General features: G+C 38.1%; 1 protein-coding gene across 37 annotated transcripts in view; it reads left to right on the forward strand.

Moving 5' to 3' along the window:
- The window catches only part of RBFOX1 (RNA binding fox-1 homolog 1), a 1186796-nt gene that overhangs the window by 1091441 nt on the left and 69253 nt on the right, over window positions 1–26102 (forward strand). For all 37 annotated transcript variants that reach the window (XM_059861581.1, XM_059861546.1, XM_059861544.1 and 34 more), the window contains 5 exons: window positions 1239–1382; window positions 3906–3959; window positions 9036–9128; window positions 10863–10923; window positions 16771–16824. In XM_059861581.1, coding sequence (XP_059717564.1) covers window positions 1239–1382; window positions 3906–3959; window positions 9036–9128; window positions 10863–10923; window positions 16771–16824 — 406 coding nt within the window. The remainder of the gene's footprint in view (window positions 1–1238; window positions 1383–3905; window positions 3960–9035; window positions 9129–10862; window positions 10924–16770; window positions 16825–26102) is intronic.

The raw sequence follows: 26102 nt of genomic DNA on the forward strand, positions 1-26102 counted from the left end.
GTTGCTTAAACTGTTGTCTCCTAAAATAAATTTCATACTAGCAGGAAATGGGCAATTTCTCCTTTTTGTTCTTAAAATGAAAAAACTCGCGAATGCAAACTGAATGTAACATTAGCACACAAGGGAAAGATGAATAATTAGAAAAAACATGGGATCAGAAGGAAAAGGAAAGAGCAAAGAGAGTGATAGCTGTCAGATCACTCCTGTAGTTTTTCATTCAACCATTTTCTCTCCCCTTCTCTTCTTCCCAACCCCTCTGCCCATGCAAAGCAGTGCCTGTGCCGTTTTAAATACCCATACAGAGCCTTGGCTTATGGCTGTGTGCTGTACGAGCAGTAATTAATTAGGGACTGTAGGACATCATTAAATAACAGAGATGAGTAATTTCTATAACATACTGATAGACCAGCACTGGTTAATTTTACTTTTTGGATGAGGGGAATTTTATGTTTTTTTCCTCGTCTCACTGCAGATTTATGGTTTGTTTGTTAAATCATAACACATGGCAGTGTCCTTCTGTTTTAAACCAGAATTTTAAACCCAGGGAACAGTGTCCCTGCAAAAAGCACCATGACATAACCTCATTGTGGTGAGGAAGAAAATCTGGACAACTTTTTTTCTGGGTCTCACACTTGTGTCAGGAAACCTTCAGCACTGATTAAACTTCTGTTCCCTCTCACAACTCAAGGCCTTTTCCATAATGGCCTCCATTTATCTGGGCAGAATGACCCTCCAGTGCCCATCAGCACTGCTTATGAAAAGGCAAAGAGTGTGAGATGTGTTACCTGCCTGCTGTGGAGAATCCCAGTGGCCTCTGAATGAAGCACTAATCTCATTTGAAAGGGTCTGGCTTGCTCTGCCAGCAGGCAGCATTTGCACTGCAGACTCAGTTCCTTACCTTGGCAAACACAGGAAGGGTTAAAGGAGTTTCTACAATCTTATAGGGATATGTATTCATTCATTATTTAGGACTAGCTAAGCAAATCTACAAATAATAATTTACTTATTCTCCAGTTTATTCCAAATACATATTATCTCTGGAAATGATGCTGTTGAGACAGAAATGGATTTGATTTTTATGTATTTAAACTTCTGGTATTCCTCACTATTTTGGAGCAGATTTAACTGATTTTAGTTTGTTTGGTTGGGTTTTTTTTTTTGAGAATTTAGGCTCACCCCCTTGTATTAACAATGCCAGCAATACTTACAGTGTGCTTTATTTTGCTTTACCCTTTTAGCAGACAGATGATGCAGCACAGACCGATGGCCAGCAACAGACACAATCTTCTGAAAACACAGAAAACAAATCACAGCCCAAACGGCTCCACGTCTCAAATATACCATTCAGATTCCGGGATCCAGATCTTAGACAAATGTTTGGTGTAAGTGCTCATCATTTATTTCTGGGTTTTTTTGGCATTTATACATTTGCATTGCAATAGGTGTTTTGTATTTCAGGCAGCTGTGAGGGCTGTATCTCTGATTGAGGCTGTTGAACCATTTTCAGGAAAGATTTCCCTTTAATCTGTGTGTAATCAAACATCTGATTTGCCAGTCACAACTGGGAAATGACACTGATTCTGCTGCATGTGATGCACTTGGGTGCTTTGTACTACATTCAGAAAAAGCTATCTGTGGTGGTTTAAATGCCTACATATTGCTGCTGTACACATCTAGGTTCATCTGCTGCTTTTATTGATTGTGGAGAGCGTGATGTTAAGCACTCAGTGTCTGACCTCCTAAGTAAGGCAGGCACAGGCTGAATTTCAGCACAAAGTTCAGTCACAGGAATGCTCACCGTCTCCACAGGTTTTGTAAGTCTGCAGAAACCTTGGAAGGTTTTTGTTACTGTTTTTCTGTAAATCTCTCAGTTTGTGCTTTCCCCCAGGCCACAGCTGCCTTCAAGCACATCCCCTGTGTGTCACACAGGCTCTGGACATGCCATCAGCAATAGGATTATAAACACCAGAGCTTAGACTGGCTTTCTACTCCCTGGTCTAAGAACTCTCAGGTTTAGTCTGAAATGCCACTAAGCCTAATCTAGAAATAGTACTTGATCAGCTACTGGAACCCAAGTCAGGACTGAAGTATTTCTGTTACTCTGTCTTTATTCTGCCTCACTAAACCCAATTCTCTCCTGCATTACAGCTGGTTATCCAGTGCAGCACCAAGTGCTCTGCACTTCTTTCCCTCTTTCATGTTCAGATTTTTAAGTTGTTCTAAAATGTGTTTGTATGTGAGTCAGAGGATGGTGTTTCTCAGTATTTATTCCTCTGAATGAAACAGTCCCTGGAAATAGAATCCTGTTGTAGTGCTGGGAAATGAGTGACTGTTCTGCTAGATCTGACTTGGTACAAATTGCCTCCCCTGAACACGGCTTCCAGCTCATCAGCAGAATAGCAGAAGGCATAATAATTAACCCTCCAGAGAAAAATATGCTAATTTATTTAAACTAAACAAACCACTTAAAATAGGTTTCATAAGAAAAAACATTAAATGAAAGGAATTTTTTTTGGTAGGTATTGTAGTAATTTATAAATGAATAAACACATTTCTTTTTAATGTTTCTAAGTCTTAGGTCTCAAAAGACTGACATTGGAGAATGGCTGGAGTTTCCAGCTGACTTCCAGAATGACTTGGTATCAGAAAACTTAGAGCTTCTGAAATGATAGAAAAAGGAGATTTCTGTATGTGTGAGTTGAAATATTTCATGTGAAATATGGCAGGTCTGCATCATGTCCATGTCAAGCACACAGTAGATGATCTTTTTACATGGACACAAATATAACAGAGGAGAGTTGTTTAAATATCAAGTCTGTGTCTGAATCAAGGCTGAAGTGGCAGTTAAAAGATTGATTAAATGGTGAATGCAAGAACATGAAATAAGTCAGAGTATACCAAGGGATGGTTGATTTTTTTTCATGGTCAAGTTGAAAGTCTTTAATAAGCTAGAGAAGGAATACTGTCCTTTCTGGCCTGTAATTGTTTATTAGATCTGAAAAGACTGGAGCACTCATTTCTGCAGTTCCTGGGACTCCTGTTGGCTTATTCTCCCTTTGCCTCTCTCTAATTTCTGCCTTTTTGTTTAAGATATTGGGTCACTTAGCAATGCCAGCACTGATCCATACTGCCTGTTAATGACTTAGGAAATAACAGAAATGACCCCCTGATGATTTACATTGTCACCTCACAAGATGTGTCCTAACAGAAAGTGTTCTAACATTTATTCCCTTCCTAAGAAAGATCCAACAGGGCTTTTCCTCTGGGACAGCAGCTGGGTTCAGCTTTTTTGTGTGCAAAGTCTAGGGCATTGGGTGCTGTTGAAGGTCAATAGGAATAACAGTCACTTCTAATATTATAGTAAAAACACAGTTATGAGCAGAGAAAAAAATCTCCCCAAAGTGAGTATCCATTCCAGTTTCCCAAATTATGCTCCACTAAGACAAAACTTCTTAGAGAATAATGGTTACCCATTTCAGCAAAGGTGGAAAGAAATCCTCAGTCCATGGAGCCAGCAACAAAACTCCCATCTGATTTAATCTTATTCCTGTAATGCAGAAGTGACCAAACTCCTTCACCTTTCCTGGAAACTGCTGGAATTTGGGACTTTTACTTCACTGTGCTCACAGTTTAATGCTTTTTCCTCTCTGGCAGGGGCTTCACTGAGCTTCAAGTTCCTCTGTGGAGTGATTGTAACGAGCAGAATGATGCACACAATTTAAAAATAATATTGATCTGACTCCTTTTAGGGTTGTCTTCTTTTTTTGCATTTAACAGTATTTGGTTTTAAGTAATTTAACATTTGTAGAGCTTTGCAGCATTCCCTGAAAAAAACCTTTGTGTTGTATATGATAGAAGAGTTGAAGTGATCTAATTTTCATGTGACTTTTTTTGTTTCTTTGCAGCAATTTGGTAAAATCTTAGATGTTGAAATTATTTTTAATGAGCGAGGCTCAAAGGTAAGCAGTTTAATTCACCTGTGGAATTTTTTGTTTTGTTTATAATATATGAGTAGAAGGAAACAACTGCACTGCTGTGACAAAATAATGTCTGAAATTTTATGTTAGCGAAAACATCTTCTGAGCTGTCAGTCAGTTTTCTAAGCAGTATGAAAATCATTGGACTCATATCTTTTAAAAGGGGTAATTTTAACTACTCCAAACTGTCATCTGTTATACGGGAATGTTGATTTTTGCTGTCCTTATTCTTCAAGGGTAATTATTTCATTTATTTTATGAGTCCATAGTTAAAGATATTTGTAGGCAGGTTGGTATTAGTACAGGTATTTTTTTTTCCTTTATTGAAATGAAAGATGACAATGATACCTAATAACTATCCTCTTTAGTAATTAGCTGAGAAAATATGTGATTTTTCCAGATGAAGTGCAGATGTTTTCCTCCTTAGTTAAAGCCTTAGTACACCAACCCTTTGAAAACAATCTAATTTAGCATTCATTTTATTAAAAGAGTTCTTATTGTATTGCAAACATTTAATATTTTTTTTCCAAAATTACTTTGCCTTAAATGCATACTTCAATTTATTCAGTATTTAAGAAATAAAGCAAGATAGAATGGCCAGGGCTGCATCAGCATTAGCTGGTGCAAAACTGTAGCCCAGTGTGCTCACGTGTGATATCAGCTGCATTGTAGGGGTTTATGTTTGTCATTTGCATAGCTTTTTTTTCCTTTTCTTGCCATGTCAGACACACTAAAAGGTTTATTCACAAATGTTGCAATCTTACTGTAACTCATATATCATTTATTATTAGTGATGGAATGTTATCCCTATGCTAGACATAGAACCTGTCTTATTTTAAGAATCATAGACATCAAAAATCTATCTCAAATCAGATGTATTTTAATGCTGTTAATATTTATTTTCTGAAATTAAAGCCTTCACTTTTTTTAAAACTCAATGGAACTGCTGAAATCTCCTGGTTTATTATCCAGACATTAATTAGTCCCCTTGCCTGCCAGCCCAAACTCAGTTGGAACATTCATCACTTGTTCAGTAAACAACTAAAATGGATGGAATTTGATGGCTTAGAATCTCCTACTCTGGCCAGAATTTATTATTGTTAAATAATGGTTGTTCAACAATGTTTGCAAAAGACATGGATTGTGCAGACCTGCTGCTGCTGCATAATCCCATTTATTTCCAGAGCCACCCCCACTGGCCACCTTTGCTGCTTGTGCTGACAGGGTGGAGCAGAGCACACATGGGAGGAGTTTAAACTGTTCAGCCACCAAATCTTCCCCAGGTGGGCATTTTACCCACCACCCCTGCACAAGTGTAAGGTTTTGTTAAAGTTTTGGGGGATGACAGAAGGAGATGTTTCCAAATTGAGCTTTTTTTTTTTTTTTTTAAGTTGGCTTTGCAGCGTGAAAACATCCCAGTGCCTTGTGCTAGAGGTCCAATCCTGGAAAGGATTTCAGAAGGAAAAGTTTTTCCTGGCTGGGTTTGTAACACCCCTGCCTCAGCTGCACACTTGGTCAGGTCAGCCCAGCTGTCTCCAGGGAGCTGCTGGAGATGACTGAGGCAGGGCTGGGTGCATCTCACAGCTCAGGGCTGCTGCCTCTCACCTTGCTCAGAGTTATTTCAGATACAGCTGCAGAGTATTTTCATTTGCAGAAGTACCTTTAGATTCTCTCAATTAAATGGAAAGTTAAGGAAAAAGAAATGTTAGGAATGAGAGGGACATCTTTTTTCTGTTCTTTCTTTTTCTTTTTTTTTTTTTTAATCTGATCATTTCGTGTCCATTCTGTAGGAATTAAGATGCACCAGATTAAAGTCCCATTCCTGGCAGTGCTTATCTATGTTTTCATAAATCCCACTGAAACTGAAAGGACTACTAAGTGGTTTCAGACTGAGTACAGGTAACAAAGTTTGCAGGATCAGAATTCAAATTTGTTTCTAGCTGCAGTTTGGCATAAGAATTGCTAGAATTGTTTTTGTTTCTGTTTCTTTTTCTTTCTTTTTATTCTAATAGGTAATGTTTTAAACAGTTGTTGGAAAACAACAGAAGGGATCTCAATCTCATGCTGTAATAGTTAAGAAAAATGGAATTGCATATTCAAAAAACATAGAACACCACTGTAAAGTATAAAATCATTTTGCAGAAGGGAGTCCTTCCATAAAAGAAAACCCTAGATCAATGAAAGAGTCATACTACAAATTTCTGCTTGTCTGAATGTGTAATTATAATGAAGAAAGCTTTGCTAAAATATATAGCAGCACTGATGACTTTGGAATTTTTGTCCACTTTCTATCAGTTATAAATCAATGCTCTAGACCGCTCTATTCATACAGTAGGAAATTTGTTTGTGTATGTATTCATGTGTATCTAGTGTATATTACATTAACACTTATTTCTGCAAATAAGGAGAACTCCAAAGTGCCTCCCAAATTAAATCAGAACCTTCTCACATACTAACTTGGTTATTATTAAATCACTGGACAGATTTTAAAAATAAAAGGCATATATTTGCATTACCAGTTGATAGAATGTAGCTGTTAACTCAGCTGCAAATTAAATTGATGCTAAAGTGTGTGTGTAGGTATTTGAATGTGTGCTGGGTGGATCTGTGTTTTGTTCTTGGGTTTCTCTGTCAGCCAGGTAAAAGTTAAAGATTTGCATAAATAGTAAGAGCTTAAGTAGTGTTGATTATGAGAATAAGTACAACATAAGAAATTAAAAAATGACAATGAGTATTATTTTCAGAATCTTTGAAGTTCCTGTTTTATCTTGGCTTGTGGCTCCACTTTTTATGTTTTTCTAATTTTTTTGTATAATTAGGTTTTTATCTTTCTCTTTAGCTGTTTGAACAAAACTTAGCTGGTAGCACTGTGAGCTAAGGAGAGTGACAGAAACTTTTGACTAAACTCCCACCAAATGTTTGCAATTCCAAGGGGGGACAATTTCTCAGGCAAGATAATAGGAAAAAACCAAACAGAATTGGGGGAATTTCTGCTGTTGAATGGAGTTACTCTGCTTACATCTGTGGATCCAGTGATGCTTTCTGCTGTGAAATTTTCTTAATGGCATCCTAAATTAGGAGGGGTTTTTCACAGAGCTTTAACAAGATGGGACAAAGCATTTCTGGAAGAAATAAAAGTTAAAAGCTGAGGATGGGTTTAGGTATAAGAACAGCCTGCACAGGGATCTAAACCATGGAGATTAGTGCTGAGGAGGGGGATTTGCTTTCCCTCACCAATCTGGTGCTTTGTGAAAAGGAGAGTTCCATCCTCAGTGTCTTGTGGCAGGTGAGGTCATGGCCTTGTGCTAAAGTTGTGAGAGTGGTGTGGAGAAAGTGTGTGCAATCAGGTGTTGTAGGAGTGGCTTCAGCTGGGGCTGCAGCTGCTGACAGAGCGCTTGGGAGCTCAGCCTTCAGGCTGGGTTTAAACAGGGAAAAAAGAGTAGCTGTGTTTAAGCCGCCTTGGAGGGCACAAAACAGAGACTCTGCTGTACATAAATGTCAATTTTTGCATTATAAATAGGAATAAATAACTCAGTTCTTTGAGTAGGTGAAAGAACCCAAATAACCCCAGGAATTATCCTGAGAGTTACTTCACTTTTTGTTGGTGGTTGACTAATTAGTTCTGCAGTCCATACCCATTCTTTTCCTCACTGCTTGGTGTCAGTTTTGCCTTAGTTTGATATTTGGTTTCCCCTTTGCGTACATGAATGTAGAAATGTCTTCCCTTTCTTTTTATTATTATTTTTCCTTTTTGTTTTTTTTTAACCAATCACTGTGTAGTAGGTAGCAGTGCAGAGAGTGTTCCCAGTGGGTTAGTGCTGGCAAAACTCAGCCGAGGCGGATGAGTGGCTGATTGCTCAGGAGCAGAACAAAGTCCAGGCTAAAACAGAAATAAAAAACCCAGTTTTAGGAGCACCTAAACTATGTAAGCAGTGCCTGTGTACAAATTACAAATGGTTCTGGGTGTGAAAGCTCAGGGGTGTAGAGGAGCCTGTGTTTGGATAATTCTGGGAGGCATGCAAAGGCATTGTAGTGCTAATGCAAGAATTACTTCAAAGGGTTGGTGTATGTTTCTAAAATGTTCTTCACTGTCAGATTTTTCCAAAAGATTTGCCATTTTAAGCAGTATTTAATTTAACTCAGGGCATAAAAGGCATTTTAGTAGGATTTGAAATGTTTGTTTTAGCCTAGTATAATAAAGGAGGGGATTTGTCATAAGCAGAATTTCAGATTTGTCCCACTAGCATGGGACTCTAAAGTTTTATCAGTTGCATGTTCTATATGTGGAAAATAATATGCAGAACAAGTAAATGAAGCAGTTAAACTTATTCAAAACGTTTGCATTTTTCTTCTTTTATCAGAGTTTCTTTTTCTATTCACATCATGTGATTTTCTTTGATCTGTTAATACAAGAAAATTTTTACTTTGTTCTGATAGTACTATTCTTTTGTTGGTGGTTTTCTTTTTTTTTTTTCCTTTTTTCCTTTTATAAAAAAATAAGTAAAGGCTGTATAGTTTGACAAAAGTTTAAGTTACCCTAGTGTTGCATGGGAACAGTGATTCTTATGATCACAACAGCATGACTAAGTAGGCAATGTTTAGAGTATATTGACATTCAGTGTTGAATTTTGTGCACATGTTTTTTATTTCATTGAGATATCTGCATGTCATTAAAATGTGGTTCATTTTCTTTTCTCATTAGTTCATTTTTTTCTATGTGAAAACACTGTAATTTATTTTAATTTCATTTTCTTATTGTTAGATTTATTTTCCTCTGTAGTGACATGTAGAAAGGTATTTTTGGTATCATTCTTTGACTTTCTCAGAGGGTATTATCTAACTGATGACAGGAAAAAAAAAAACCAATTTGTTCACATTTGTTGCTTATTTATTGCACATCTCAATACAACTATAATTTTTCTAATTTGCATGTTACAGAAATGAAGCGAGGACAAGAAAAATATTAAATTAAAGAGAGAGAACATAAGCAAACAAGTGGTCATTGACTGAAATAATAATGTGCATGTTGTTTTCCCCCCTTCTCCCTCCTGCATGCAGGGATTTGGTTTCGTAACTTTCGAAAATAGTGCTGATGCGGACAGGGCGAGGGAGAAATTACACGGCACCGTGGTAGAGGGCCGTAAAATCGAGGTGCATGTTCAAAATATTTTCCTTTTCATCTTTTTTATAAATGTCTGCTTCACTCTCATTTGTTGTTTCAGATGCATCATTGGTGTCTTCTGTGTGCTCCCCTTTCCCCTTCCCATTGTTTATATATATATATTTATATATAAAGAGAGAGAATCTGGCCTTACTTGGGTTTTTTATTATGGTTTCTTTTGTAATTATTATTATTATCATTGTTGCTGAAAAGGTGGATGACAGATTTAAAAACAAAAAAAAAAGAGAAAGCTTTAATATTTTGAAGTTATTGTTTTGGATGTTTTGTAAATCAATGGGTGCAGTAGATTCCAAAAACCAGCCAACAAAAAAAAAAAAAATTAGAAAAATTGAGAACATCAACAACAAAAAATAAAGTGTGACAGACAAAACAAAAACAAACAAAAGGTTGTTTTTTTCTTTTTTTTCTGTTTTCCTTTTTTTTTCCTTTTTTTTGTTTTTTTTTTTTTTTGTTGTTGCTGCAGGGTTGATGTGGGATCCACAGTGGCTTCCAAAAAATTCACATTGGGAAAGAAGCATCCAAAAGATGCTCAAGAAACAAAGCCAGACGAGAGACCGAACAATTGTCACATCCAGTTTTCAGGAAGCTGGGTGGCCTGAGCCATCCCCATGTCCAAAAACCTCCAGCCACGTTTGCCGTGCCACTGGATCCCCTTCAACACTGCCTCAGTCGTATCTGTTAGAATTAAAAAAAAAAAAAAAAAAAAAAAGAAAAAAAAAAAAAGAAAGAATTACCAATTGAAAATGCTGTCGTCTTTTGAGTAAGATGTTGCATATTTTGCCTTTTCATTTTCCCCCTCGACGGTAGCGCTTAGGGCCCTCACCAAACTCTCAGTAACCATGGTAACTGTATACATACCCATGCTGGCGATGGTGCTGAATGGTAAGTGAAGAAGTCCATCTGCCGTTTCACGTATTTAGCGCTGATATACCACGTGGATTTTTTTGACTTGTTGTATTAAGTTTTCTTGATGCTACATTTTTTTCTATATATTGGTACGCCTGTAATTGAGTGTACGTTTTAAGCAAGCCTGGGAGGCACTGATTGGATTGAGGATATGACTTCGTGCACATCTTACTCAGATTGTTAACTCCATATTGTGTTAAATAATGCACCCTCTTTTTATCCTTTTGTTAGCTGTGATTTTAAAGCTTGAATGATTTTGTTAATTCTTGCAATGAAAAAGGCTCTTGTTCCAAGTGTTGAATGCTAGATGTTGCTTTTCCAATGGTACTTCTCTTCTAAAGGGTTATGTTGCACACTGCTAAAATTCGTTTGTCCCTTTTTTGACATTTTCTTTGTTTCCTTGTACCTTGTCTCTTTCCTTTCTACTCCACTGCATGTTCCTTCATATAATCTTTTTCTTTTTCTTCTGTTTTGAGTATTTATTGTATCAGTGTTATCATGGAATACAAGCATGCTCTTAAGTCTTAAATTATGCAGTACCTTTTAATTTGCTTTTAATGTCTTTTTATTAAAGTTTAAATGATATGATGTTGCTTTATTGAAATGATTTGTAAGTTAAAATGGTTATGAAAGTAAATGTAATTATAAATAGTATGATTTTGTTATGCACCTGTTGCCTTCTATAAATTAAATTGCATTTTATTTTCACATGACTAATAGCAGTAATAATGCATGCATTTACTAGTGACACGGGCTCTGCCTGTAACCCTTTCTAATCCCCTGTTCTATGTGCTTAGGTAAATAATGCCACAGCACGTGTAATGACAAATAAAAAGACTGTCAACCCTTACACGAATGGTAAGTGCACGAGCCCTTGCTCTGGGTGACTTTCCTTGCATGCACCCCCCAGTCCTGCTCAGCGGGGCTCTTACTGCTCCTCGGCTGTCCCACTCTGCACCCCCTGCCTTCCTGGGGCTCACAGTCCCACGACACCATGGGGCTGGGCAGGAATGCCACCTCTGCAGGGCTTGGCTGATTCCCAGCCAGGTGGGCAAAGCACGAATCCCCCTGGCTGGAATCCCATGTTGGACCCCAAATCCCCCTGGCTGGAATCCCATGTTGGACCCCGAATCCCTTTGGCTGGAATCATCCCTTTGGCTGGAATCCCAGTGCTGGACCCCAGATCCCTCTGGCTGGAATCCCAGTGTTGGACCCCAAATCCCTCTGGCTGGAATCCCATGTTGGACCCCTGAATCCCTCTCTCTGGAATCCCATGTTGTACCCCAAATCCCTCTGACTGGAATCCCATGTTGGACCCCAAATCCACCTGCCTGGAATCCCAGTGTTGGACCCTGAATCCCCCTGGCTGGAATCCCAGTGTTGGACCCCAGTGGCTTTTGGGGAAGACATGGAGCTGGTGGGAGAGTGATGTTCTCTGCTTTGTGCAGTGTTAATGTAGTGATGAGTGAACTTCCAGGTCACTTCCCAAACTTGGTTTGGGGCAGGGAGGGAGGGAGACCAGCAAGAATTTCTTTCCTGTAGAACCCTTTACTACTAGGACACACAAGTGGTCAAAGATCATTTTCCATATCTTCCTTCAAAAATTTGTTAGAAAAAGGGAGACTGGTACTGGGTGCTGCTTCCAGAAATAAGAATTCCAAGCTATCTAAAAATAAAATTCAATCTAATACCGACCTAAGTTGGTGTAATATTGTACATTAATGATAGAAAAAGAATCCACAGTTATTTAAGGCATTTGGAAACAATAAATTTTTTAAATGTTTCCTCTGGAATTGTTGGATCATGTGCTTGATTGTGCATTACTAGTTCAGAAAATTCAAATTCAAACAAGTTCCTAACTCAGTCATGTCAAACAATGGCACATGAACTGAAGTTTATTGCAATTATGCTTTTAGTTCTGCTAGATTCTGTAGTTATTGGTATTTGGTTTTTAATTTAATTCAGTTTTTCCCATCCAGTGGAAAGTAGATGAAATGTGCACAGAAAGGTTTCCTGAGGTAGATAAGACTCTTTTCCATTTTGAAATATAATGGATCATATTTCCTGTATTTGAGGTCTCGTTAGGGAGGTTTTACTAAAATCCAGAGCACACAGTGGCTTCATTTTTTAATAAAGATCATCATTTTCTTGTAACACAGTAAAAATAAAACACTGGGATGGTTTTCATGCAACATGATAATTGATCTAGTTAAAATGATCTGGAGAAGAAGGGGCTGAATTTCCTCATGCTTTCTTAGAAGCTGTTTTCTTCCTCATTTTGTGTGTAGATGTGAAGCTTGGCAAATTATGCAGGTGGGAAAATCTCTGTGGTTTTTACTGGTTTTAAAGCATCCCAGTGAATCTGGAGAGAGACACGAGGCTTGACTGGATCACATCAAGAGATTTTGTTGTAATACAGAGCTAAATTAACCATGTGCATGTGAGGCTATGAACTCTGCCTGCTATACTGCCATGATAAAAGTAGTTTTTCTGTAAGTGATGATGCACATTTTGTATTCATATTATCCTAAGGCTACGAAACTGTTGATGAGCAAATAACATCTAACATATCAGCACAGCCAGTGCTGAAGGAGGGGAATACTGGCAATAAGAGTTGGGAGATGTGTAGCCCTGTGGTTTTAGAGGAGGTTCAAATCTATGCCCGGCACTGCAGGATTACTTAGGTCACACATTCTCATTTATTAATATCCAAGACCAGGATGAGCAAAATCTTCTCTTTTTTCCCACTTGAAGTGTTTGTTTGTCATTTTCCATCCTGTTCCATCCTATCTAGATCTCACCAAAAGTATGACCTACCCTGTTCAGTGCATAAATAAGTAGCATTTTTTTATTGTGACCCAGACATCCAAGGTGCTGCATGCAGAATATTCTTACACACACCTTTTGCCAGGGATCCACCAAGTAAACATCTGCTTGCAATTCATAGCTTTTGATTGTTTTCATCTTTTTCACCTTTTTTTTTTTTAAATATCTGAAGTCCCCTAAAGCAAACACACAAGGACAATCACGTCCCTCTTGCATCATCATCCCAAGCAGCAAGGAATGAAGTGCAGACACGTAAGGGGCTTCATTTAGTTTCATCAGTGCTTCTACTATCAGTCATCCTGGCATGGTGCAAGTCTAGTTCTTTATCATTTTGTCAGGAATTAACCACTGCTAGGGCTGATTATTTATTGAAGATTATTGTTGTCTAAAGTAAAGGGCTCATCTTTTAAATAAACTATAAGGCCACTTTTTTCCATCAGCACATTAAAATTTGCAAGACTCATCTGCTGCAGGTAGCCAGAAACATTTTGTGTGCACATGCCTTTTTGTTTGCCTCAGAACCACTTACTTTTTACTGCCTCCCTTTATCTTTCAAAGTGTGCGTTGTGACTGGCATGTTGTTGGCAAGTTTTCAAAAGGTAGTTGGGGCACATGTTGTGTTCTATCAAAACGTCAGGAACTTATACTTATTTTAATTTAAAAACAAGATACACTCTGTTTTGTGTTTCTTTCCTGAATACAGCTGGTTGTTTGATAACAGGGCTCATGGTGTTAATAGGATTGCAGAAGTCAGTAGATTTTAAGGCACAAAAAGTTGGTTTTTAAAAAAAATATATATACAGCTTTGTTCAAATAAGTGGTGTGCTTTTGTGTCCTAAGTGGTCCTTGAAATAAGTATGCTTTCCAGTGACTTTTGACTCCCCAAATGAGCAGCTGCTGGGAGAGCTTTTTTTGTGGGTTTGTTTTCAGTCAGGATGATTTTGATGGCTCACCTCATGCTTTGGAGATACAACTGCTTTTTCTTTGCAAAGGAATTCAATGTCAGGAGTGCTACATGTTAGCAAAAATATTTGAGACATTTTTAAATGTTCCAACATATCCTGTTCACAGCTGTGCTTTCTTCTGATGCCCAAATTGCCATTCAGGATGCTCACCCAAGGGTTGCAGGGCACAGAGAATTATGGGCAGCTACATTCAGAGAACTGCAGTAATAACGGAGGAACAAGAGGCAGAGATCTGTAAAAGGATAAATACATTTTAAAGTTTATACTGGTAGTGCTTTGGATTTGAGCCTTCTGTTGCTCTAAATTTAGATCCAAAATCACATCTAGTGTCTATTAGCACACTTAATCCCCTCCCACTCCCTGTCCCCCTCCCTGGGTAGCAAACAGCAGGGAAGGCAATGGAGTCACAGGGTTCCTTGCTACCCAAGCTTTTCTCTGGCCATGGTGGCCTCTCCAGTCTGTGAAGCAAAAATAATCCTCTCTGTGTTGCTGGAGCCCATTTCTACCACAGCTTGTTCCCCCAGGATCATTTCCTTCCCTTCAGCACACTGGACATGTACCTCTCTGGATGACTGGGAAGCTGGGTCAGGCAGAGGGTTTTTTCTTTGCTTGGCTGATTTTTAAGTTTCAAGCTTTTCCAGTTTCAACTCAAGAAGGAGATTAATATTGTGACAGTAAGAAAAATGCACAAAATTACACCCACAGCCGAGAATTTGCCTCCTCCAGCTGCTGCAGAAGGGTTACTTGGCAGCTGCTCTCTCAGATACATCAACTCCCATCACACTTGATTAACCCACACAGCTATGGGCCAGCACATTGTTGGCTGACAAGATAAAGTTAAGTTTAATTACTGTTATTTTCACCATGAATGAAGTATTTCCTCCATAGGCTTCAAAAAGTTAGATGAGACAGCCGTCACTGGGAGAGTGGTAAGGAGCTGAAATATGAGACTGCCTTTCAGCTGTGAAGAACAATCTGTGTCTTCCAAGATGATTTTTTTTTCCTTTCACTCAGACAAATTGTGGCACTGTTAGTGTAACTTAGAAGCTGAGAGATGTCTGCTTTGACAGCAAAAGCTGACAGATCTAAAGTTCTGTCCAATCTTTCATTTTGGGCAGTGTTGATCAGTGGTCTTCTGAGGAAGTATTGAATTTGAAATATTGGATATTCCCTGACATATGTAAAGTTAGATTTTTACCCAAAGTCTCAAAATTTGAATGATTTTCTATCACACAAAATTTGGCTAAGAGATATGTTATACTCTGATGTTCCTAAATATAATCCTGTGGAATGTGAAATTGAATGAACAGGTAAAACTCCTGTGGTATTTTCAGGAGGAAAAACCTTTTAGCCCTTCTTGGCTGGGTGTTTTTCAGCTTCCCTAAGAGGCTTTTGGGTACATAGACTGCAGTGAACTGCAGTCATTTCTGCAGAAAAGGTGTCATGCAAAACTGCTTACTCTTAGTTTATTCATGAGTTGCCTTTCAAAACCACCCCTCCCCTTTCTTACTGAACAGTTAATTACTGGGAAATAATTACTGTGCAGGAGATGGAGATATCTTGAAAGGGTGGGGATAGTTTGTTATTGGGATTATTGCATTGCACTTGTTCAGTCTTATAATGCCTTGATGTTTTATGATTTTCCACTGTGCTTTTTCACTGCATGATATGGCCAAGGCAGAAATAGACCTAGGGTGCATTTAAATTCTTCTAATCGTGGCTTTTGTGATTTTGAAAAACCTTTTTGTCAGTCTGGATGGTATTTTGGTTGCAGAAGCAGTTCTAAGTTCTATTTTAAGTACCATAGCTCTGGAGTTTATACCATGCTTTTGCTCAGGGTTTTTTTTTCTTTATTCCCATTTACAAGAAGCACTTCCCACTCTTCTGATTTGAGTGTGCTTTAGGAAAACCCCTAATTTTCCAGTTCCAGTAGTTCAAAATAATTGTTCACTGACGGAGGAAGAGAGTGTGGCTGGGGGGATGTTCTGTGGAGTTTGCAGTTAGCTGGGAGTGGATCTACCTGTGGCTGAGCAAACTGCAGTAATTGGCTCTGCACCACAGCTGGGAACATTAACGAGTTTGCAGCACTTCCTTTTGCTCTTCTCTTGCCCCTCCTGTCCCTCCAGCCTGGTTATCTTTAACATCCCCATGCTTTGCACATCTCCTGGGTCTCCACCAGCCTGGGGAGGCTACAGCAGGTGTAAAGTGCAAGCAGTGATTTGGAGTTTGGCCAGAGCACAGGCACAGCAGATCTGTGAGTCCTGGCTGTGGTTCTGTGGCAGGGCTGGGAGCACAGTGATTATTGAAGAGCAGGGCAGTGGATGATTTGTGCCCCTTGTGATCTGGCATTCCACTGGACCCCAGAGAGCCTCTCCTTGTGTCACAGCAGACATTTCCATGCTGTGGCTGTGCTTTCCTTTTGCCAGGGTAGAATCAAAATGCTCCAATTATTTGGTTGCCCTCTAACCCTCGCTAGAAAAGGCTCATCAGAAGTGTTTGTGTCCAGAGATTGAGCTGTCCTGGCTCCTCTGGCTCGTAACCAGAGAGCCAGAACAGTGGCTGAGAATCACCTGCCCTGTACTAGAGGCTATGGGATACCTGAAGTAGTGCTGGCTTCATTCCAGTGCTTGGGGGAGTAAATCCGTGTGCATTTCAGCCAAGGTAATTCTCCTGGCCATTCACTCCAGTAAATGCCACATGTCTGGTGAATGCCTTGTTTGGTGACTTATGTCCATATCTCAGACTCTGATATTAGAGATCAGTAATCAAACATAACTACGAAATTTGAATTTCAATGACCTTTCCTGAAGTCATTTTATCTGTATTTTTATACAATAGTAGTTATAGTAATAATAATAGTTGTTATTATTATCACTAATTGCAATATTAACTGTTATCTTTTTGTTTGCTGCAGGCTGGAAATTAAATCCAGTTGTTGGTGCAGTTTATAGTCCAGAGTTCTATGCAGGTAAGGATTGCTCTATGATTGTCCCACGGGCCATATTTCATTTTAGTATTCTTTAAAACATGCAAAAGTACAGAATCTGTGTTTGGTGTGAGATTTACTTTCTTTGTTAGATTCACATTATTTACAAGTCATTTATACATTTGTGATTCAAGATTTTACCTTACCTGGGCATAATAAACTTTATATAGAAGATATATTATTGCCTTTTTATTGGAAAATGGCTATAGTATAACATGAAATCTACAGCAATATCCTAGTCTTACATGAGATTTTATTTTATTTCATATTTTAGTGCAGTCACTTTCTTCCAGGGATTCTTTAAGGAACAACAGCCAAAAAAAATCTTATCTATAAATATATATATATATATATAGAGAGAGAGAGAGTACATAGTTGAATGTGGACATCCATAGGTATACAGTATATGCAATCAGAATTTTTTCCTGAGCATTTTTCTTTACATTTTAGAGTGAGTTTTTCAGTTTGATGTTTTTGTATTTTACATCTATATTTTCACCTGACTGAGACCAGATTCTGATTCTGGTTGCAGCTTGGAGTTAGAGATTCAGTTTTTGTCTGCTGGAAGTCAGTCATTGCTAGCAGGAGTTTCTACATATACTTTAGGAAGAGAATTGAAAATAAACTTATTTGTAGTCCAAAACCCAGTTGATTCCAGAGGAATTTGAATGCTGCCCACCAACAGCCATCAGGAAAGCATTTTTCATGGCTGGCAGTTCAGCATGAGAAGAGGTTGTTGTGTCTGCAGAAGCTGGGGAATCTCCACTCACGGAGATATCTGAGTCTCCAGCTGACAAAGCTACAAAACCTTTGTTAATTTGAGGGACTTCAAGAGATGAAAATTGTTGAAAAGGACACTTTTACAAACATATATTTGTGGTTAAAAAAACAGCTTCTACTGAGATAGATCAAAATCTTCCAATTAGAATAAAAGTGGCAGAGTATAATAATAAAAAAAAAAACCCTAACTTGGCATTCATGGAACTGCAGTATTTGGTGCAGGCAGAATTTATTTCCTTGCTGATATATGTCTATGTTTAAAACAGGAATTGATCTCGTTTGAGTAGTTAGTGAACGAACCCTGAACCTGCATAAATTAGGAAGTCAGTGTTATTAGTCATTTTAAATAAATGACTTTGTGTTAATGACAAATATAATATTCCCATAGTACAGTAATCAATTTTCTAATATGTATGCAGAATTAACAATCTGACTTATAATTGTCTCATGAAGTAGGGCATGAAGAGTTCACATAGTTTGTAAATTAAAATCAATATTTTCAATCTCTCCTGAAGGTAATTTTCCTAATTTACTGGACTTTTCCCTAACATTTATTTTGTCTTTTAATTATAAAATGGCAGGTTATTGATTTTTTTTGTTTAACCTCCTAAAGTCCCAAGTGCATTTTTATTGCCAACACTAGGGAGGTGTTTGCCCTTCTTAATGAGAATCTTTAATTACCATTAGAAGAGTATTAATTTAATTTTATGAATTATGACACGAACTCCACCACACCTTTGTAGAAAGTTCCATCAAGATACTTCTTTTTTTTTTTTTTCAGATTTTTTTTTCTCTTTAAACATGCAGGCAGGCTTGTCTTTGGGTTTTGTTGGGTTTTTCAATGCATGTCAAATGAATTTTATTTATATTGACTAAAATACAATATCTCGCACATTTAAACATATAAACTCTCTTTTAAACAATTTAGTTAAAATTGTGGAGATCTCTTAAATCTCTTAAAATTGTGGAGATCTCCTAAATCTCTTAAAATTGTGGAGATCTCTTAAAGAAAAGGAAACAGTAAAACAACACTGCAATTCTTGCATTTCAGAATAGAACACTGTGACTTATCTTTACTTTTGGGTTCCCTCCACCACCTTTCTTAGAGAAGAAGTACTTGGATTTTTGAAGGTTATAAAACTGTAGATGTGGTTTTTGAGACAGAGTTCTACTTCTTCAGTTTACTTATTGTCTCCAGCACTGCCATGACAAAACTGCCCCAACTTTTTCACAGTCAGCGCAAGAAGTTCCTTTAGCTCCTAATAAATGATGAAAAATTTGGCCACTTCTGGAATAAAGATGATACATCTACAGAGAAAGTGTTGATTTAAAGTACCTTTAATCTTTATAAATAAGTGAAAAACAGAAGGTTATACAAAGCTGTCAGGATGGCACTGACGAATGGCAAATCCCCCCGTTCCTCAATTGCCGGTGGCGCCGCGGCCGCGAGGCTTCCCCGTATTGTACATCAAACCTGCCAACTCATTTCTGTGATTAAATATTCCATCAGTGCGGGCTGCGAGGCGCTAGAGCTTAACAAGATTCATAAGATGCACCACTTGAATACACATAACTCACTGCCTTGGATGGAGAGCACCCCGCATGCACGGGAAAATTAGAACGGAGTTAAATTACTCCGTAAGACAAGATCAATAGAGAAAGGAGAAGATCCCCTAATGCAATGCAAATCTAAGATATAGTTATGTCCTGACAACTTGAAGCAGACAATTAAAGTCAAATAGGGAGGAACGCAATGTAAATCAACCCTAAAACCTTGGAGATAATGGTAAACAGTAGGACCGGTGACATGATTGTAATAGCTTGGGGTTTTTTTTGGAGTGTGCACTTCTGTGAAGGAAAACCTTTCTTGAGAAAATGAGTGGCAGCTGAAAATGGCGACTCTGAGGTGCACAACAGACACTGTGCTAGGAAAGTATCACTTGGGGACTGCAAAATACTGTATATTTACAAAACAATATGGATTTCTCTTCCTGCATTTTCCTTCTAAGGTTTTTTTTTGTGCCTGTGAAATGCTGGTGCTGCAGTACATAAAAGTGCTCTGGCAATGTGGCTCTTTAGCCGTGGTGGCCTTGGTGTGGATTTCCAGCGACACGTTTGGGAAGGGCCTTCTGGAGACTCCTGCTGCACTTCCAGGGCTTAGCAAGGCTCCCCGATGGCCACCAGCTCCTGCCCTCCCCACCCTCCTGCTGGGAAAATGATATTTTTGAGAAAACTGAAGGACATTTTTTTCATGTAACATTGCAGCTTTTCACAGAATTGCATTTTTCCATGTATGATCATGGATAGGAAATTTTTTAAAAGATGACTTATGTCCACACAGTCTCCCTCTAATAAATAAAAGATTTTCCTTGAGAGTTTCCCCCTTTAAGGGGGTTTTCCTCTTATGAGAAAGAATGCTTAATGAAGTTGTGTTATCCATTTATCTTTTCCAGTAAAATATTTATTAAATTCTTAGGTAGGTCCTAATAAGGAAATTTGTAAGAAGCACTCTGTGATTTGTCTCACAAAGTCTTCATGGAAACTGGGATAATTTTTTCGTCTATTTCTATTTCCATCCAGTTTTAAATACATCCCATAGTCTTCCTGTATTTAAGCTAGAGTCTGTTCTTTTCCCCATACACTCATTTATGGCTGGGAAAATAGATTTGCAGCTGGGTTTCTTTACTAGGTATGCTCTAGTACTTTCTTTGTTTCTGCAGTTTGTAATAATACCATTTTCACCTGCTTATTTTTATATAGTGTATATTTTATCTGTAATACCAAGCCTTTCTTTCTGCCTCAGGCATTCTGACAGCCAAGTTCCGTGTTGTTCCTTTCAGTTATTGCAGATCTTTTTGTTTTTCTCTTTTGGGTTTTGGAACAATGAATTTTTGAGTAATCTCCTGCACTCTCCTTATTGAAATATAGAATATTGTTGCACCTGTGTTACTGCAGCAGATCAGTCCTGTACAGCAGGTAGCTTGAGACACAGTAAGGCCACTTTAAAAGACTTTTTTATTCTGGCAGAAAACAGCTTTGTCATACCTGTTGGAGAGACTCATTTTTGGCAGTTCCCAAATGCAAGGTGGGGGAAAAGATGTTACAGAAATTACCTGGAAATCGAGTGAATACTTATTCAGAGAATAGGGAAATTAACAGTAACTCACATGAGAAGATATTCTTTTCTGATCATAAGCAAAACCAGTATTTCAGAATTTTCAAGATTTAAGTTGACAGTGGAGAAAGAAAGGACTGAAGATTAGAGGTGAAGGACAATTAGTCAGCACAGCTGAGTGGAAAAGGGAAGATTCCAACCTCCTTTTACTTAAGGCACTATTATTCTTCCTGAGTTTTATTATGTTCTAGGAATTTCAGGAGATAGTTTCAAATCATCCCACATAGCTGAGAGGCCTTTTATTCACTTCACAAACAGCCTTGACCCAGTGAAGACTATTGTAAGCACCCACTGTCTTGGGCAGTTATTCCTGGATCACTGGAAGAATTTTCCCCATCACTCAAAAGGAAAAAGAGAGGAAGAGTCTGTGCATTTTTAACTCTTTTATAAGCCCTCAGAAGACAGAGAAGTTTTAGGTGCCCAGATCATTTTGGCACTTGGAAGCCAGCTGTATTCACCAACAATCAGATTTTGAAGCAAACTTTCGTTCAAAAATTTGTTCAAAGGTTTGGAATAGAATGTTGTATATACTTAGAAGTGAAGGACTACCATAGCAATATATATAAAACCATGCCCTTAAGTAAGATGAATTCAGGGGAAGAGAGGATTCCTGTACACTTGCTAGTAGTAATTCTCTTTGTTCATGTCTTAAAGCATCTATTTCTGGAGTGTAAGAGCACCTGGGATTCATTTCATCTTTCCAGTGTTTCTCTTTGAATTTAAATGAGTCTTGCATAAGCTCAGCAAATACCCTAGAAACACTTCTCAGTGTTGGAGTTTGGGAAGCTGAGTTATATGCTTGCACAGCACTCTAATCCTGGGGTAAAAGTTCACTCTATCATATCTCTACTGCAGAATTTTTCTAAAAGCTGTCTGTCACTCCATTGATTAACTCATTTTACCATTTGATTACATACACTTGGATTCAAATTTTGCTATCGACTAAGCAGATTTTCTAAATAAATATATTTGCAGTAGTTTTAGATAAACAGCTTAAATAGTTTTCCAACTACAGTCAAATAATTATTCTTTAATATTCCATCTGTGGTATTTAGGTGCTCCTTTTCTAAGTATAACACACAGCTGTAAGTGTTGTTTCAAATATCCTGGTGTCAAAAGTACCATCACACAAATGAGGAGTTCCTAGGTAGATTAACAACACTGATGACAGCTAATGTATTTCTAAAACTCTGTGAAGCTTTTGCAAGCCATTATAGAGGAAATCCTGTTTTATGAAAGAATGAATAAAGCCAGTAGAAAAATGGAATTTAGCGTCTGCACTCGCTATTTACTAAAATAAATAAATAAATAATAACAATCCAGAATTAATTACGCCTCATGCTACATTATAATTAGTTCTTCATTAAAATGTATACCCTCGTGGAAACTAAACCAGGCTTATTCAAAGCTAATGCGAATGACTAATTTTTATAAACATTAATTTAGTCAATACTTTAATCTGGAGCAGGATTAATCTATCTATACTCACCATTGATTTGAATTTTGCACATTTTACAGAGATGACCACAGATGCTGTCAGTCTTACCCTTCTGAAGGTGTTTCTCTTGAATTTATATCACACAGGATATACTTAGCATTTGATACTCTTCTATGTGATCTCTGGGAGAAATTCAATAGATTTCATTCTTTAATTGTAAATCTTCAACCATAGATACAGCTTCATGCCAGAAGGTAGGAAAGAAGAAAGTTCTTACAGTGAAGAAGGGAATTTTTGCTTCTTCACTGTGAAGTTTGTGAGTTCTGACCCCAGTCTAGTATAGGGAACCATTTGATTCTAGGTTATGATGGATTTGTTCACAAACAGAATCAGTAAACCCAGGAAATCTGTATTTGCTGAAAGGTGGAGTGCTTTCAAAATAGGGGAAAGAAAGTGTTTGAGGGTGGGTGGTTGGATCTCTTTGCTTGATGGAAAATCTTCGTGAGATGTAGGTCTCGGTCTGATGGCCACGTTTCCATGTTTCTCCTGAGTTCACATAGTCAGTTTCCTTGGTTTTAGATATTCCTTAACCCAAAAGAAAGCCTTCTGAGCAAGCAGGAGCTGTACTGTCCCTTCTTTGTCCTTGTGTTGTTTCTAAGTTCTTGTGTTTGTTCAGATGTATTTATTGTGGATAGAACTGGCCAAGTTTTTAAGGGCTAAAAGAAGTTAAGTACTGTTCCTTACTCATAAAGAAAATCTTTAAAGAAAAGTGATCCTTGGACTTCTCTTCCATCATTCTGGTGCTAAGTGAAAATATGTTCTGTGGCTTCCTCGTTCATGAGAGCCCTAAAGGTAGTTCAATAGCTGAGGTGACAGCATCTCCAGACTGTGTATGGGGCAGGTTTTGAGGCTGGATATAAATCCAGCTGTTTCAGAGCTACTGCTCCTGTCTCAACAGTTCCCAGGGCAGCAGGGCTGAGCCTGGGTGGGCACTGCCTGGGCCTGAGCTAAGGCTGCAAGATGCATGTTTAGAATAAAACTGAGGCTGTAATCCAAGCACCAGCCATGGATAGATGTAAAAAGCTCTGGCTTGAGGATATCTGAGAGGAAAATTTAAGACAAACTGCAAGGTCATCACTGAAACGTTTGTTTGTCCAGAACTGGGTGGGATATTTGCAATGCAAGATAAGTTGTAGAAGTTATGTGGAGGAATAAATTCCTCTGATTAGAAGAATAACCAAGTTAGGAAGATCTGTGTGTTAGGATGGACAGTCAGGGAGACAAACTCTTCTGAAATGTAAAGTAATAAAGTAATGTATGAAATGTAAAGTTAATACAGTTAAGTGGAATGGAAAACAACTCTGCTCTGTGTTAAACCTTGATTACATCTGTAAATTAATGCTAAAGCAGTTTAAGATTATGGTATTGTATTCTAAACATATTGCTAATGTTTTCTCTTCCTTCTTACGCATTTTTTTCCCATTTTGGACGTTGGAGGACAGGATCCCCAACATGCACTGTAATTGCATTTCATAATTCTTATTGAGAGGAACTTTGAAAATACAGTTTTCATTCATTTATTCATTGTGGAGGTAGCTGAGAGGGGGCTGTGCTTTACAAGTTTACAAGCTCTACTGGTTTGGTGCTCTCAGATTCTCTTTGGAAATCTCCAAGCATAGAATTGCTTCCCGTAAAAGTGAGTGCTTTGGAAACTTTGGAAATATTGCATTACCATTTTTGTAATGGTTTTTCATGCTCCTAAAATTCTGGAACCTGTCTGGGCTAGGAAAGAAATAGACTAGCTAAAGCCAGGATTATGCATGAAGATTCAATTTTTGGTCTTTTATATTCTCAGCTTGTCATTCAGAATAGAATTTTATTTATAAGTCAGAACCAGCATTCACTGGTGTAAGCAAAGAGAACTGAGGGATTAGTAATTTGCATCTCTGCATCTAATTGCATTAGATTTGCATCTCTGTCTTACAGATTTACTGAAATAGGTAATTTACACAGAAAATAGTGTCTTGACACAATATGAGAGGATAAAGCATAAACACATCCACTTGTAATCCCTGCAGGGCCATGTTGAAACTGTAGTGTTTGTGTTTGGGCAGAAAGGCTTCAGTTTCTTCTATTTTGTTATTTTTTTCCCTATTGCAATCTTTATTCAACAGGCAGATGTATGAATGCAACCCATTTTAGTTATCATCAGAGCATAAGTGCATTTTGTATATTCTCAAGTATCTCCTTTCAAGAAGAGTATAATTCCAGCTCAGAGTTTACTTCAGAAGTTTATGCATGGGAATTTCTCATGTTTTTTCTCAAAGTTACAAGTGAACCAAGAATAGCCATCACTTACCTGCTTACCTGCTATGGCTGCTAGAGGACCTAGAAAGAGTAAGAGTAAAGACTTGGTTCTTGAAAGATCCTGAACAACTTGAGTGGGATTCATGTCTCAGGATAAAATAATGGCTCTGAAGGTCACAGAGTTTATGTGCACCTGTGGTTGGAGGGAGACATCTTACAGTAAATATATTTTGCAGGAAATCTTGATGGCACCACTCCTTTATTTTTTTTTTTTTTTTATTCATGACCACATAATGCATGTCCAGTTTTTAGACTTTTCTGCTGACAGGAATTACCCTTGGATGCCAATAATTAAGTACACTAAGGAGCACAGATGAACTCTTTCAGCATGGAGCAGATTTTGGTACAAGCACCAGCTGAATTTGTACAATTTAGTTTCAGTTTAGTTACCAGACAAGGCACGTCTGTGGCTGATGAATCATTTGAAAAGTATTTTGGAAAGGGCAGTTTGCTGCAATTGCTTTACTTTGTGAATGGAAATATGACATGAATTGTTCCTGCAGTGCAGCCGGTCTATGGGAAGGCTGGTTAATTAAATTACAAACAAGTCAGTCACACAGTGTGGTTTTAAGCAGGCAGGAGGAGGAGGAGGAGATCCTTGTTACTACGGGATGAGTTCTATATCCTACAGAGGGAAGAGGTGGGGAGAAGGGGAGTTAGAGGGGATTATCTCATACCAGAGCTGCAGACTTTGCTGCTTCTCTGATTTTTACTTGCATGATATTGACACCTTGCAATCCCAGTTTTTGACAGCATCCTGGGTACTGCACAGGAATAACTGGGGAGAGAGGGCTGTTTCCCAAAAGCTGGGAAATGGATGATATGGGCAGCAAAGAATAATTGGAAGGGTGGCTTGCAAATGGTGTTTGCTGTAACATTCATGGCTGTTCCCTGAATCAGTGCCACAGTTCATTGGGTGTTTTCGGGACACTCTAAGAGGTGATGATAAAGAAACATCCACTATGCTAATACAAGGGATGGAAAGGAAAATTAATGTCTTAAATAGATGTTTTGGATGGAGAGGTCCCAGGAAATGTCTTAGAGACACTTTCACTGCTTGTTTTTTTGGTGTGTTTTGTTGTTTTTTTTTTCTCCTCCCTCTCTTTTAAACAATTTATATCAGGTTATATGTGAGTCAGGGACCTACTACATAAATGCATGGATAGAGCACAGATTCTCATTACCAGCAGCAAGCACACCCAGGCTGTTCAATAACTGAATATATTTCAGGTTTGCTGTCAGAAGGGGTTTGGATTTAGGAAAATCAGCTTTAGACATCAACTACTTTAGATTCTCCTCCCTAACCTCTTGTTAAGTGAAACTATCTGTAAGCTTTGGTGGGATTAAACATAGGTTTTGTTTGTATTTTTAACATATTGCAAGAAAGGAGGCATGGGGTTTGGGGTTATGCTACTTTATTCCTTTTAATAATGGATGAAACAATCCAGTGTATCACCACAACCATCCATAAGTGGTTGTGTTAAAATCTGAAGGCTGTTA

The sequence above is a fragment of the Haemorhous mexicanus genome, chromosome 17, assembly GCF_027477595.1.
Source record: "Haemorhous mexicanus isolate bHaeMex1 chromosome 17, bHaeMex1.pri, whole genome shotgun sequence".
In the NCBI taxonomy this organism is placed as follows: domain Eukaryota; kingdom Metazoa; phylum Chordata; class Aves; order Passeriformes; family Fringillidae; genus Haemorhous; species Haemorhous mexicanus.